General features: G+C 38.5%; 1 protein-coding gene across 6 annotated transcripts in view; it reads left to right on the top strand.

Annotated features, from left to right (window-relative positions):
- Positions 1 to 3,927: 3,927 nt before the first annotated feature.
- MYBPC1 (myosin binding protein C1) overlaps positions 3,928 to 15,011 on the top strand; it is a 108,278-nt gene continuing 97,194 nt past the window's right edge. For all 6 annotated transcript variants that reach the window (XM_058425503.1, XM_058425501.1, XM_058425502.1 and 3 more), the window contains exon 1: positions 3,928 to 4,018. In XM_058425503.1, coding sequence (XP_058281486.1) covers positions 3,994 to 4,018 — 25 coding nt within the window. In that variant the 5' untranslated portion in view covers positions 3,928 to 3,993. The remainder of the gene's footprint in view (positions 4,019 to 15,011) is intronic.

Below are 15,011 nucleotides of genomic sequence, written 5' to 3'. Positions count from 1 at the left end.
AACTTTATTTCTTCTATAATTTGCTCTTCTATATTGTGTGAATTAGAGGTTTAAAGTTGTTTATTCCCCACCCATCCACACCCGCCATGTGCTTCCAACTTACCAGAGAGTCATACCAACACCAGTTTCTGTTATTTTACCATGATGTTGATTGCAGTATTAGTCATGGTGATCAAACACTGAAAACAACCTATATGCCCATCAAAAGGTATGTGATTGAGAAAATATGGCATACTACAGCACATCCATACCATGAACAATTATTTAGCTATTAAAAAAGATTGAGTTAGGTCTATGTATGTTAACATGAATGAATGTCTATGAGAGGTTACATGGAAAAAGAAAATGGAAAAATAATGAAAATAGTATAATCCCATTCATTAAAAAATAGATGAAGAACTCTCTACATATGAATATATACATTTGTACACATATGTATGAGCACAAAGGAAAATTAGACCCTAATTCACACACTGGAATGAGGATGAGGTTGGGGAGAGAGTGAAATTGTTGAGATTGTTTATTTACTATTTATACTTCTCCATATTCTTTGGTTAATGTGGGGAACATTGTTGCTTTTATTTTGAAAGGTGTGAGATTGATACATGCCTATCCGACATCCATTCTCCTTGGTCCCCTTAATAACAGAATTCCAATTTTACCCAAAAATAAGCCTACATTTCCCAGCTCCTTTTGTAGTCAGATATAGCCATGAAATCGAGTTCTGGCTTGTGGGATGTGGTAGATGTGTGTGGGACTTCAAACAAGTCTCTTTAAAATGAAGAAAGTGAGTTTTTTTTTTTTCTTTTTCTTCTTCTTCTTTTCGGCTGCCTGGAATAGAAATGTAATGGCTAGAGGATCTGTAGCTATTTTGGACCACGAGGTTACCAGGAGGATGGTAGAGCAAGAAGAAGGAGTCTGGTTTCCTGGATACGCTGTGAAGCCACTGTATGACTCTAAGCCATTTGCTTTTGGACTTGCTTTATGTGAGGGAGAAATACTTCTATCTTGATTCAAATGATGGTATTTTGTGGTTTTGTGTTGTATATGAACAAACCTCATCCTCAATAATACAAAAGGAAAAATCTAATAAAGCATTTAGCAAAAGAAACAAAAGCCTGTTGACCATCCCCCTGTCTTTCCTGAGAGCATAGCTAAGGCATCTGCAACCTTCTAGATGATTGCAAAAGATCTGAAACAGGGGTTATGTATTCCTAAAACAATATAGCCCTAGGAAAATTACACAAGTCTACTTGTTATCCTAATTTAAAATTTTACCTTAACCACCTGATACACTGTACGATAATTTGTCCTAGAATTTGTCCATACTTCCAATTCCTATAATAATGCTTTGCCTTTTTATAATTAATTCCTCTATTACCAAAAATTCCCCAGGTCATAAAATGCTTTCTCTGTGGATTGCAATATTTCCTGGCATATATTCACTTCAGTAAGATGATCAGTGTATTAAAAACCAAATGGGGTTTCTGCAGAAGCCAATGATGGCATGGCACCTCTTTTGTGGCATGTGTGAAATCTGCCCTTCGCTATAAACATTCTTATGCAACATGACACTCTGCCCTATGTCCATTTCATATGTGGTGTTTAGTGTGCTGGGAATGCTGAAAAAAACAATTCTCTCTTAGAGATTTCCCAAATAGAATCACAGTGTTAAACCTATCAGGAGCCTCCAAGATCATTTTTTTAAGCCCCTCATTTTACACAAAAAGAAACTGAGACCCAGAAAGCCCCCCCTGACTTTCTTAGAGTAACTAAGCTGGTTAATGATAGATCCAGAAATGGAATCCAAGGGACCAACTTCAGATTCTAGGTTCTTTCATTTGTTTCATCTATTAATTGATATCCCCAGAGCGGACTCAGCAAAGGAACGTTTTTTTTTTTTAAAGTACAAAAATGTGCTTAGTAGTATAATGTGGTTAAGGAGGGGCTTTCTTTATAAAAGATGTTCATTACCATCTTGACTGGCTTCCTCCCCCTCCCCACCACATAACTAAAGCATGATGCTATTGAGTTCTAAGTTGAGTTTCCACCCTTATATGAAAAGTCAGCTTGGCACAGAGTTTGGTAGAGCTAAGTCTGACCAGCTGCACTCTCAGCCACAAGGGAAATTAGACGAGACAGTGCGGCTGCTTCAGTACCAATCAATCAAAGTTTTTGAAAATTATCTTGAAAACACACATCAATAAAGGCATATGTGTAGTTGTCTTTTCATATAAACTCAGGTTAGTCCTAGTGCCTGTGAACAAAGAAAGTAAGGTGTCTTCTTTGGGCTGACTACTTGGTAGTTCCTATTTCTCTATCAGTTCCATGAGCGTTTTGGGAGAAAGTGATCACATCTACTACAGTCTTTCAACATCTTAAGTTAGATTTGTGTACCCTCCAATTACCATCTTGAATCAAAACAATAGCTACTAGTCTATTTGACTTTCTTTGCTCAGGCCCCATATATATCTTTTTATTTTATTTTTATTTTTTGTAGAGACAGGGTCTTGGTTTTTTACCCAGGCTGGTCTCCAACTCCTGGCTTCAAGTGATCTTCCCACCTTGGCCTCCCAAAGTGCTTGGATTATAGGCCCGAGCACTGCACCCAGCCTCCATATATATTTTTTAAGTGTATAATTCAGTGGTTTTTAATATATTCACAAAGTTGTACAACCATCACCACTAACTATCTAATCCCAGAACATTTTCATCATGACCAAAAGAAACCCTGTATGCACCGGCAGTCACTCCCAATTCCACCTCCCTTAGGCCGCTGGCAAACACTGATACACTTTCCCACCATATGGATTTGTCTATCCTGGACATTTCATATAAGTGGAATTGTACAATGTGTGTTCTATTATTTATTAATATTATTATTAATTTGAGATGGAGTTTCGCTCTTGTTGCCCAGGCTGGAGGGCAATGGCTCAATCTCGGCTCACCACAACCTCCGCCTCCCGGATTCAAGTGATTCTCCTGTCTCAGCCTCCAGAGTAGCTGGGATTACAGGCGTGCACCACCATGCCCTGCTAATTTTGTATTTTTAGTAGAGACGGGGTTTCTTCATGTTGTTCAGGCTGGTCTCGAACTCCTGACCTCAGGTGATCCACCCGCCTCAGCCTCCCAAAATGCTGGGATTACAGGCATGAGCCCGGCAGTGATCTATTATTTTATAGTCTACGTTTGTATGTCTGACTGACTTCTTTCACTTAGTGTAATGTTCTCAAGCTTCAACCATGTTGTAGCATGTGTCATTGCCTCTTCCTTTTATATGTCCTATAATTTTGAAAAATGATGTTTTTGGAAAAAAAATGTAAACGCAGAGTATCCCCTAATAGAAATCTTTGCTATTCTTAGAGGAGAACACGAGACAAGTTATTTAACCTAGAGATTTGGCTTGAAAATTAATATTGACATATCAATGAGGAATAAGAAAAAATATAAATGCAATAATTAAGGACTGATGAAAATGAAAAGCTAATTTGAGCATAAAAACGATCATCTGAATACAAAGACTTTTCTGCCTGATCTTAGTGAAAATTAAGGTATAGGTTGGATTGGCATATTATGATTTTTAATTTGATTTTTTTATCATCCAGCAAACTTTTTGCACTCCTGAGTCAGCACATGCATCTGTCAGAGAGAGAAGAGCAAGACGGAGCACGAGGCTGCAGCTGAATTTAGAAAGTTAGAGGTGTTCTCATCAGCCACATGAGATGGGCAGGAGATTCCTTCCAGTAGGCAAGAGAGCAGAGTGCAGACAACAGATGTGAGAAAGGTCCCCATAGCTGTCAATTTCCTGCATCCTTGTGCTGAAGAAAGGGAGGTGCCATCATGATTGATGTTCAGAGGCAGTATAAAAGCACTGGGTTTCTCCCCAACTGCTTGTTGCACCGACCTGCACCGTCTCTCGCCTGCCTGTGGGGTTTCTGTCAACTAGTCGTGGAGGGGAGGAAACTCTTTAAAGAATAACATCTTATTGTGGCCATGCCAGAACCCACTAAGAAAGAGGGTAAGACTTATCTAGAAATCTTTTTGTTGTACTCCTTAATAAAATGTTTATTTTGATATTTATCTTCAAACAAATAACAAATTTCTTAACTAGATGAGAAAATAAAATCACTATGATTTAAGGAAACGATCTTTTAGATTAAACAGACCAGAGGAAAAATACAGCGAGAGTATACTGAATTGAAAAATTTCTGATAATGATAGTTTCTAAAGGGATATTGGCTAAAATTATCAAATGATAATTCTATCATTCAATCGTAAAGAATCCTTAAAGTGTAATTTAAGGATGTTAATTGCTGATGGTAAACAGATTACATTTTCAAGCATATTTTCTTAGATTTAATCACAAATTTTTTGCCATGTATTTGCAATTCACAGAGAGTAGGAGACTTAAAATATTTTCTCAGATGGTTAATACATTGGATCAAGATTTCAAAAAAGAATTTGTGACATTATTTCCAGATTTGCTACATTTTTTTAATGGAAACATATTTAAAATACACAGACGAAGGGTTTTTTTTGTTCTTATCAGTGCCTTTGGAGGTTCGTTATTAAATTCTTGCACCGAAAGAAAACCAACACCTGGTAAAAAAGGATGTCCCCGAATATCATGAATAGATTGTTCTTTCATGAGTTTTACTGTAGAGAGTTTCATAATATGTAGTAGCCTTTAAGAATAGTTAAGCTGAAAGTATAAAAATATTCTTCCTTAGAAGAAATGTTTTCTCTAACAAAGTTTCTTCTTTCTATAAAAAAATTAGTATATTAAAACTACCAATTGGTAACAGAAGTAAATTGGAATTAGTAATTATGAAAATAAATAATAATAAGCACAAATGAATAGTATGCATGCATTGAATTTAATTTTTAATGAAAATATCTTTAAAAATATTATTTCATTTGTATTCATCTTCATTAATGCTTACTGAATCTTTATTTTTCCCTTCTGCAAATAAAAGAAAAAGAAAGATTAGCAGGAAACATAAAAATAGTCATAGTTTTCAGTTTTTAATTCTTAAAAATGTTTTATCTATTATTTTAAGGAACCTTGAAAAAGATGTTACACGTTGAACTCAAAGTTGAAATACTAACCAAATTATCAAAAGTCTTTTAAACATATTTTCTTTATATAATTAAGTAACCAGTGTTGACAGGCTGTGGTGATCAGTTTACAGGTTGGCCTTACTTAGTGGCAGAGGGCATTGATGGATGAAGTCTTTCACCCAAAATAACCACACCAAATGCATGCATTAATATGGGAACTTAATCCTGACTGTCAGGCAGGGAGTCCAACCCCTGCTAAAGTATCTTATTTGTAATGCAAATGATTTACGTGTGTATTAAGTGTCCTTTTTATCTGCTCTGTCACTTTAACCTCTCTGAAGTGTACCCAGATGAAATACATTCTACCATGTTTCCAAACTGGAAACACAATATTGTTTTAATTATTCTGAATTTAGTGAATGATTTTGCATTTTTTTAAAAGCCTAATTGAAAATGAGAAGAAAGCTGAAAAATCAATAAATAAGGTGACAGGCTGTAAGAGCCAATAAAGCTAATTAAATTATTCTGATCACAAAGGCGATGAAGTTTACTTTTCATTTGACAACTCAGTCTGTTTCACTCTGCTTTTATGGGGAATGAAATTGTAGAGCTGCAAAGAGGAAAATATATCTTTAACTTCAGCCCCCAGCCCCCCAATATATATATTTTTCTTGCTGAATAAAACAGCACGGATACTAAAGACTCCATCATCTTCTTTTGCTATAAAAGCACGTTGCTATTCTGTGTAGGAGTTCCTCCACCCAGGACAGTAATTTTATACCCAGAAATTCTTTGGTTAGTGTAAATTTGGATGATGGGGAGTGGGGCAAGAAGAGTTACTGATATATTTAAAATCCATTGAGGAAGTACAGAGATTTTTTTGGTTCCCTTACCAGCAGAACTGATTCTTAAAGGAACTGTACCTTGAAGAGCTTTCCTTAGTGAAATAATTGCATTTTAATATTGTTTACATTAGAAGAGTAAGGAGTATGGCAATTCATGAACTATTCTGGTCCTTTCTTCTTCTCCTAACTGTGATTTCATTTTCACTGGGGTTAGGTTGATTGCATATAAGCATCCCTCTGAAAAATAAAACATGGCCTAGAGCCAGTTCTTCAGAATCATTTCAAAATATCTGCAGAAATCCTCCCAAAGAGCAGGCTCCTCCAGCCCATATGGGTCTTCTGAACTCTTTCCCACAGCTCGTAAAGCCGTGCCCAGGAAGGCCATGACCACTTGCTGTGAATCTTGATAGGACGCATGGGCTGGTTTGGCCCTCCTAGGATCCAGGAGGATCTGGCAACTCCTCAAAAGAGGCTGAGTTTTCAGCACCTGGAGGCCGGGTGCAGTGGCTCAAGCTTGTAATCCCAGCACTTTGGGAGGCCGAGGTGGGCGGATCACGAGGTCAGGAGATCAAGACCACGGTGAAACCCCGTCTCTACTAAAAATACAAAAAAAAATTAGCCGGGCGTGGTGGTGGGCGCCTGTAGTCCCAGCTACTTGGAGAGGCTGAGGCAGGAGAATGGCGTGAACCCAGGAGGCGGAGCTTGCAGTGAGCCGAGATTGCGCCACTGCACTCCAGCCTGGGTGACAGAGCAAGACTCCGTCTCAAAAAAAAAAAAAAAAAATGTCTCACTCAACTACTTTCCAGCCTACCGTGGCCTAATTCTGGGAGTTTTCTTCTTAGATCTTGGGAGAGCTGGTTCTTCTAAGGAGAAGGAGGAAGGACAGATGTAACTTTGGATCTTGAGGAGGAAGTCTAATGGAAGTAATTAGTCAACAGTCCTTGTTTAGACTCTTGGAATATGCTGGATGGCTCAGTGAGCCCTTTTGGAGAAAGCAAGCATTATTCTTAAGGAGTAACCACTTCCCATTGTTCTACTTTCTACCGTCGTCAATTGTATATTATGTATTCTTTGGAGAACTATGTTATTTGTACTGTCAGTTCCAGATAAAACTTACCTTACAGCACTTTGGATTCTTACGTACCTAAGGCCTAGTACAATTAAGTTATTCCGATCAAATTGGGAGGATGTCGTAGGCAGTTTCAGATTTGTGGGGATCTCCCAGGATGCCTTTGATACATTCATTTATATATCAATTATTAATTGAGTACAAGTAAGTGACCTGCAGTTAATTGCCCCCAGTTCCTACTGTGTAAAGAAATCACCTTTCTTTTTTTTTCTTTTTTTTGTTAAAACAGTATCTCACTCTGTGGCCTAGGCTGGAGTGCAGCGCCACGATCTCCGCTCACTGCAGCCTTTGCCTCCCAGGTTCAAGTGATTCTTGTGCCTCAACATCTCAAGTAGCTGGGATTACAGGCGCCCACCAACACGCCCAGCTAATTTTTGTATTTTTAGCAGAGACAGGGTTTCGCCATGTTGGCCAGGCTGGTCTCGAACAGCTGACCTCAGGTGGTCCACCTGCCTTGGCCTCCCAAAGTGCTGGGATTACAGGCATGAGCCACTGTTCCCGGCCAAGAAATCACCTTTCACTGGAAATTTCTCTTTTCCAGTCAAAAAGAAATTTTATCAACCCAAAACTAGACAATTGCGATAGCCTTTCTTCTGTGGCAGAATCTTTGTTCATTAAAGAATAGTATGAATGGCTATTAAACCCGTAAAAATGATTTCCTCAGAATTTTACCCCTGGAATATGTAATGATTAAAACCATAAAGCCTGATTCTTTAACATCCTGGGACAACTGTTAACTGGATTCTTTTTTATTATTATTATTATTTTATTTTTTTGAGAAAAGGTCTCATTCTGTCACCCAGGCTGGAATGCAGTGGTGCAATCATGGCGCACTGCAAACTCTGCCTCCCGGGCTCAAGCAATCCTCCCACCTCAGCCTCCCCAGTAGCTAGGACCACAGATGCATGCCATCATGCCCAGCTAATAGCTAATTTTTTTATTTTTAGTAGAGATGGGGGCCTCACAATGTTGCCCAGGCTGGTCTCGAACTCCTGGGCTCAAGAGATCCACTTGTCTCTGTCTTCTAAAGTGCTGAGACTACAGGTGTGAGCCACCGTGCCTGGCCTATTAACTGTCAGATACTATAAAACCCAGAAAAATTCTCTTCTAAAACACTGAGTTGAGGCCTTATTGAATTTCACTTTTTGTTTCTGATTCATCAGACCTTATTATATTTAATGTACTTAACTTGTCTGAAAAGGCAAAAGTTCCTCTTTGGTGCTTGTGTGTCATTCAAAAAATCTCAAGAGAGTCACTGTAGTTTTCTCATTTTCCGTGTAAGATCCTTTCTTGAAAACTCAAACGTATGACCAAACACAGGTTCCTTTATGACCATATAATTTTAAGGTGCCATTCTGATAACTTCAGGAAGCAAAGGTATGGCTTTGTTACTACAGATTATTTTGCTGTGTCAACATACAGTATTCATCTTATCCATCTTGGTCTACATTTCAATAGGAATAGATGGGACCATGGTAATAGAGAACAGTTTTTTTGTTGTTGTTGTTGTTTGGGTCCATAAGGGTTTTTCCATTTCTGTATCCTTTTTTTCTTGGTCTCTAGAGATTTCATCACATTTTAAAGTTCTGCCGAGCCCAAAAGCTACCTGAATGTACAGCAGCATTCATCACCTCTTGCCTATTTCTAAGCATTTCTCAGGGGTTAGTCATCCATCAGAAAAGGAGCTCCTTGATGGGAAACCTCCTTCTCATATTTCTTCTTTGACCTTCAGTTTCTACCTGCAAGAGAGTGAATGGCCTATTTCAAACACCGAAATCAATTTGTCTTTGGAAAGTCATCTAATATATAAATATTACCCTTACCTCAAATTAGGGAAAAGTTAATAATTTATGCAGAAAACGAAGAGAAAGGAATAGGGGAGGAGGAAAGATAGTTTATTAAGGGCAATTGTTTCCCTTTTGGCTTTGAATGGCTCATCCAGGCCAAGTTGAAGATTTGGACGGAAAGTAAAGAAGTTGTATGAATGAACGCCATCATATTTTTTCCTCCTGAGAAAAACTGCCATACTGTGCTGGAGATTCATGGCATATATTTGAGCTCTGTGTTGTAAGAAGGAATACTCTAGGGCAAATGCGTGCTAGAGGGGCTTAATACTTGGCAGAATCATTCTTTTTCAGTAGCCTGCTTTTATGACTGCTCCGACTGCACCTGTTAGGAAGATAAATAAAGGACCGGCCAATTCTTTCCTCTGAAGGGCCCTAAATATATTGCTTTAAAAAGACTTTGGAAAAACAAGTTGTATCCTTACTTCTCACCCAGTAAATCTAAAGAAATTCTCTCTTGTTCTCAGGCCTTTCAAACAGTGAAGTCAGGAGTCAGGAAGATTGTGGAATGGTCAAAGGTGGAAGTTAGGCTCACTAGCTGGTCTAAGGAATCCAGGAGGGTGGAAAACATGAAGAACTTACAATCCTTTATGCTCTCAATGACTCACTTTATTTTGGCCATGAGACACGGCCTTGAAACTTTTTTTTTTTTTAGGCTCTGTGTACACACACAATTCATAGAGTTTCCTTATTAACAGCAATTTCAAAGTATCCCTGAATGAAACATGGGTGTTGAAGTCAACTACCCAGACTGAAGTTGCTTTTAAAAAATGCTTGGACACAAAAACAAATAAATAAGTGGTCTCTTTAAAAACTTGAATAAATACAAAATGATATTTTTGCAATACTTTTGTAAACAAATACATTCTTCTTTTCAATTTTATATGGTTGTGAGAGGAGATTGCTGTGTAATTATTGCTATTGTTTTTACAGTCCGAGGAAGCATTTTTGTTACTTTTATTTAAAATTATTGCAATTGTTTTATTTAAAAATTATTTTTAGGCTGTTTATGGACACAGAGAAGAATTTTGATTATAATTAATAATGACTATTTTTATCTTCACTGCTCCTTAATTAGTCTATGAAAACTATATTAAGACACACAAAATACTCTTGGCTGTCAATATCTTCTGTGGTAAATCTAAACTTCTTCTCTAGACATACTTAAGTCTGTTAGATGATAAAGAACAGGATTAAAGTTCTAGCAATCAAACACAAGTATGGAAATTTTAATTTCATGTGTGTACCTGAGAGCATGTGGCCACATCTTCTTTGTTATTATTCCATGTTAGTTCTTGATGGAAACAGATGTCTTTCCTGGAATCCTCGGTTTGTTCAGAGTCCTGCATCCTGGGGAAACTGAATAAATACACAGACAGGTAGTAGCTGAATTAGTGTTCTGAGTTAGGTTAATCATGAAGTAGCTACTGTTTATTCATGAGGGGTTTCCTAAAATTTGAGAGCATACCAATTAAGGAAAGTCAAACTGTGAAAAAGAAGAAAGACTTTGTCACTTAATTTTCTACATGTATGCAAATTATCTCATAACCAGATGAGAAGAGGGCTTCTGTCCTTGCAGCTTTTTACAAAGACAGCCCCCCAAAGTCAAAGTGATCATACTGTCTTGTCGTAATTCTGCTCTGTGTGGATAGGCTCAGTTTTAATTTACAAACAGTACATTTGTTTTAGACAGCCCAAAGATAGACCACAGGCCAAATTTCAAGATGTTCCCATTCATGGGACAGAGTATTTACGGGCTTTAACGCACATTTCCAGAGTAAACTTTTAGGTCCCGTCAGATTGGGGCGTGAATTGATTGATTTGGCAGAGGCGAAGACCGGGATCATTCAATCTCACACTTATTTCTCTTTCTAAAATGAGTTCACAAAACGCTAACTGTAATCTGACTTTCATTATGCCTTTCAAGTCTAAATCCACTTTGATAAGACTTGACCTTTTCTACTCCTTTAGGAATGCTTTTTAGGCCAGTTTGGCACATCAGGGCAGCGTCTAAAATTACATTTAATAATATGTCAGATGTTAGATCTTATGATTTTGTTCTATTCTCTTGTTGATGTGTATTTAGCTATTTTGGTAAATATTCTTCCTCTCTAAAATTGTCCAAATCTTTCCTAAATACTCTTTATAAATTGCTTTGCTTGCATCCGGTAATATCATTTGCCTTCTAAAAAATTTAATGAACAGAATGCTCTACTTATAACTCAAAATGTGTTCATTTTAATTCTGTATTTTGTCATGTTTAGAGTTAGATGTCTTTAGGTTGTTATGCACGCAGTATGTATCTTGGCTTTTTCTTTATGCATCTTAAATAATACACATTATTAAACATGGTGACATAAAAAAATTTACTATTTGTAGAACATTCTAGACAGCTCAAATTCCAGCTGCACCATGAACAGAGTTATTTACACTTTGTATGCCTCTGTTTCCTCATCTGTATGTGAATAAAACAGTATCAATTCACTGGGTCTCAGTAAGAATTAACTGAAATACACCAGGTAAAGTGCTTATTTTATCTTATTTTTTATTTGAGATGGAGTCTTGCTCTGTCACCCAGGCCAGAGTGCAGTGGCATGATCTCAGCTCACTGCAACCTTCGCCTCCCTGGTTCAAGCAATTCTCCTACCTCAGCCTCCTGAGTAGCTGGGGTTACAGGCATGCGCCACCACGCCCAGCTAATTTTTGTAGTTTTCTGGTAGAGATAGGGTTTCAACATATTGGCCAGGCTGGTCTCGAACTCCTGACCTCAAGTGATCCGCCTGCCTCGGCCTCCCAAAGTGCTGGGATTCCAGGCATGAGCCACCATGCCCAGACAGGTAAAGTGCTTAGAACAGGGCCTAACATATAGAAAGATTTGAAGCATTTCCCTCCTAAAGCAGTAAACTCAGAAATCTTGTCTGGCATAAGGTATTAAATGCCTCATATTTCACATAAACTTTGATGGCATTTCCCTCGATGTAAGGGATGTAACAACCACTGCTCACCTCCTCACTAGTGTAATATTTATAATACACGCCAAGAAAGCTGCTATGATAGTCATAACCATCATTGCCACCACTGTATTTCCTTCTTTTACTTGTAGTGATACATCTTTGCTTTCACCCATAGAAGCTCAGGTCATATAAAAGGTCAATACTCCATGACCTCTGTTATGTTCTTACTGAAATGAGCCATGTCCAATTTGGGGGTCTCTAGTCAGCATAAGGTGATAATGGTTGGGTTGTTTCTTCACCGTTCCATTGCAGGGGCATGGCCTTTCCCACTTAGATGAAAGAGTTACCCTGCACAGTTGAACAATAACTGTATCTGTCTCCAAGGATTATAAGTCTTGGGTTTGTGGGACTTTACAATTTCTCTCCCTGGCTGGGTGCGGTGGCTCATGCCTATAATCCCAGCACTTTGGGAGGCCAAGCTGAGAGGATCACCTGAGGTCGGGAGTTCGAGACCAGCCTGACCAACATGAAGAAACCCCATCTCTACTAAAAATACAAAATTAGCCGGGCATGGTGGCACAGGCCTGTAATCCCAGCTACTCAGGAGGCTGAAGCAGGAGAATTGCTTAAACCCGGGAGACGGAGGTTGTGGTGAGCCAAGATCACACCACTGCACTCCAGCCTGGGCAACAAGAGTGAAATTCCGTCTCAAAAAAAAAAGAAAAAAAAGATTTCTCTCCCTATCAGAGGTGTTTTTTGGTGTATAGGGTCTTCCTCAGTCTGCACTTTCCTGAGATGACCACATAAAGAACTCTCCATGATCACATATGGATGTTGTGGGTGATTGATTGAGTGTCACTGTGTTTATTGCAGTGGAATTTTATATTTATGACCCCACCTGGTGTCAGGACTCTTCTTCCTCTATTTTTAAAAAGTCACCCAATGTGAGGTCCAGCAACAGCTTAGAGCAAGGCCTTTAAGAAATTTATCCTATAACCCTATAGCCACATAAGTGATACAAGTTCAAGTACAGTGGCTCATGCCTGTAATCCCAGCATTTTGGGAGGCCAAGGCCAGAGAATTGCTTGAGCCCAGGAGTTTGAGACCAGCCTGAGCAACATGGTGAAACAACATGAAAAAATACAAAAATTATCTGGATGTGGTGGTGTACAACTGTAGTCCCAGCTACCTGGGAGGCTGAAGCAGGAGATTCACTTGAGCCCAGGAGGTCAAGGCTGCAATGAGCCATGATCATGCCACTGCACTCCTGCCTGGGTGACAGAGCGAGACTCTGTCTCAAAATAATAATAACAATAATAACTGATGCAAGATCCCCAGAAAAGACACAGTAAAGGAGGAAATTGTTAACAATTCAAATTGCTTTTGCAATAATTTCCTGTTGACCTACGCTAAAATTTTAAGCTCCTTCAATTTAAGTAACTCTTCCCTTGCAAAACACACCCTCATATATGCCACTCCAACCCCATTTGATTCTTTAAAACATGGTAAGAGTAGTAAGGAAGGCAAGTCCTCAGATCTTAGCAATTTTCCCCCAGCCCCATGTTAACAATGAGAAGCTATTTGTTGCTGTGTAATAAGGACTATATTTTTATCCTCTTCCTGTGTGAAATGACATCCTGAGTTGAAACTTGCATAATCAGAAGGACAAAAGATATGAATTGACTAGGGGAGGAAAAAAATCCCTGTAGATTCAGGGAAATTCCAAAAGTTGAATAATGAGTCATTGAAAATTTACACGATCGATGTATAATTAAACTTCATCTATTCAGAACATTAGAGTACAGTACAGTCTTTGGCAACATCTGACCATAGTAAATAAATGTGGATTAAATTGATTGAATCATTCTGAATAGCTGGGTTCTCTGCTCAGCTAAGGGTTAATTTTATTATATAACCTCAGAGCCTTATTTTTTCCACCAGTTTGAATTAAAACATTCTTAAATGTAATATATTACTCCTTGCTTTAAAAAATAAAGTACAGTGGATATAATTTGTCTTAAATTATAGATATCAGTTATTAGTAGCATGTGACACCCTGAGGGCCCAAATGATTTGCTCTTTTGAAAAATGAGCTCATATTGATTTGCGTTTTGAATTTCTGTCCAATTTTTCTTAGCTTTCCTACTTTATCCCTCCTAGAGGTGAGCTGTCTTCTTTAGTACTCTTGTCAGTCAGCATACGAAACTGTTCCCCTCCCTCCCCTTTGTCCTTCATTATAGACGCCATTCCAGGTAATTAATCTGGCTGAGTAGAGTTTAGCACCACCTAAGGCACAACATTTAAGAAGGCACTCACTTTCTGGGTCACCAAAATGCAGGGTCAGCCCCTTAAGTGACCTCCTTAAATTTTGCTCCTCAGGCACCCTGATTACCTTTCCCAAGTCCCATGCCCTGGGTTTACTGAGGAGCTAGGGCCTTCTTCCATGAGGAAAACACAGAAACTCTTAGTGCATGGAACGTAGGAGCTTGAGATAAATGCAGAGGCCCTTCAGAGGCCCTTTTATTTGGGTGGTCAGAAGCCGTTAGGTAAGTTGCTAGATAGCTGAATTCTGCACAGGCGAGGTGTTACTAGACACCATTGCCCTTTTGTCTCTATTATGGTGCACTTAGGAAAATGAGTTATGGCTCTCAAAATCAATGTAAGGTTTTTATTTTGACTGATTCATTCGTTTTATCAAAGCTGCAGATGTATATGATGTATATGACCTGAGTTTATTTTAAAAATAACATGCGCAAAATCGTTTTCCAAAGAGATTTGCAATAAATTCAAAACCAGTGGTTCAAACCTTTTGGTCTCAGATCCATTTGCACCCTTAACAATTATTGAATAAACTAAAGATCATTTGTTTATGTGCATAACTAGTGTATTATACACACTAATTTTAATTTGGAGTACAGTAAATATTGTATTAGTGTGTCATATATTTACTGTATTAAAAATTAAAATTGGCTGGGCGTGGTGGCTCATGCCTGTAATCTCAGCACTCAGGGAGGCCAAGACAGGTGGATCACCTGAGGTCAGGAGTTCGAGACCAGCCTGGCCAACATGGTGAAACCCTGTCTCTACTAAAAATACAAAAAATTAGCTGTGCATGGTGGTGGATCCCTGTAATTCCAGCTACTCGGGAAGCTGAGGCAGGAGAATCTCTTGAACCTGG

The sequence above is a fragment of the Hylobates moloch genome, unplaced genomic scaffold (assembly GCF_009828535.3).
Source record: "Hylobates moloch isolate HMO894 unplaced genomic scaffold, HMol_V3 SCAFFOLD_12, whole genome shotgun sequence".
Classification (NCBI taxonomy): Eukaryota; Metazoa; Chordata; class Mammalia; order Primates; family Hylobatidae; genus Hylobates; species Hylobates moloch.
The sequence above is the reverse complement of the archived record's forward strand: the minus strand, read 5'-3'. Positions and strand labels throughout refer to the sequence as shown.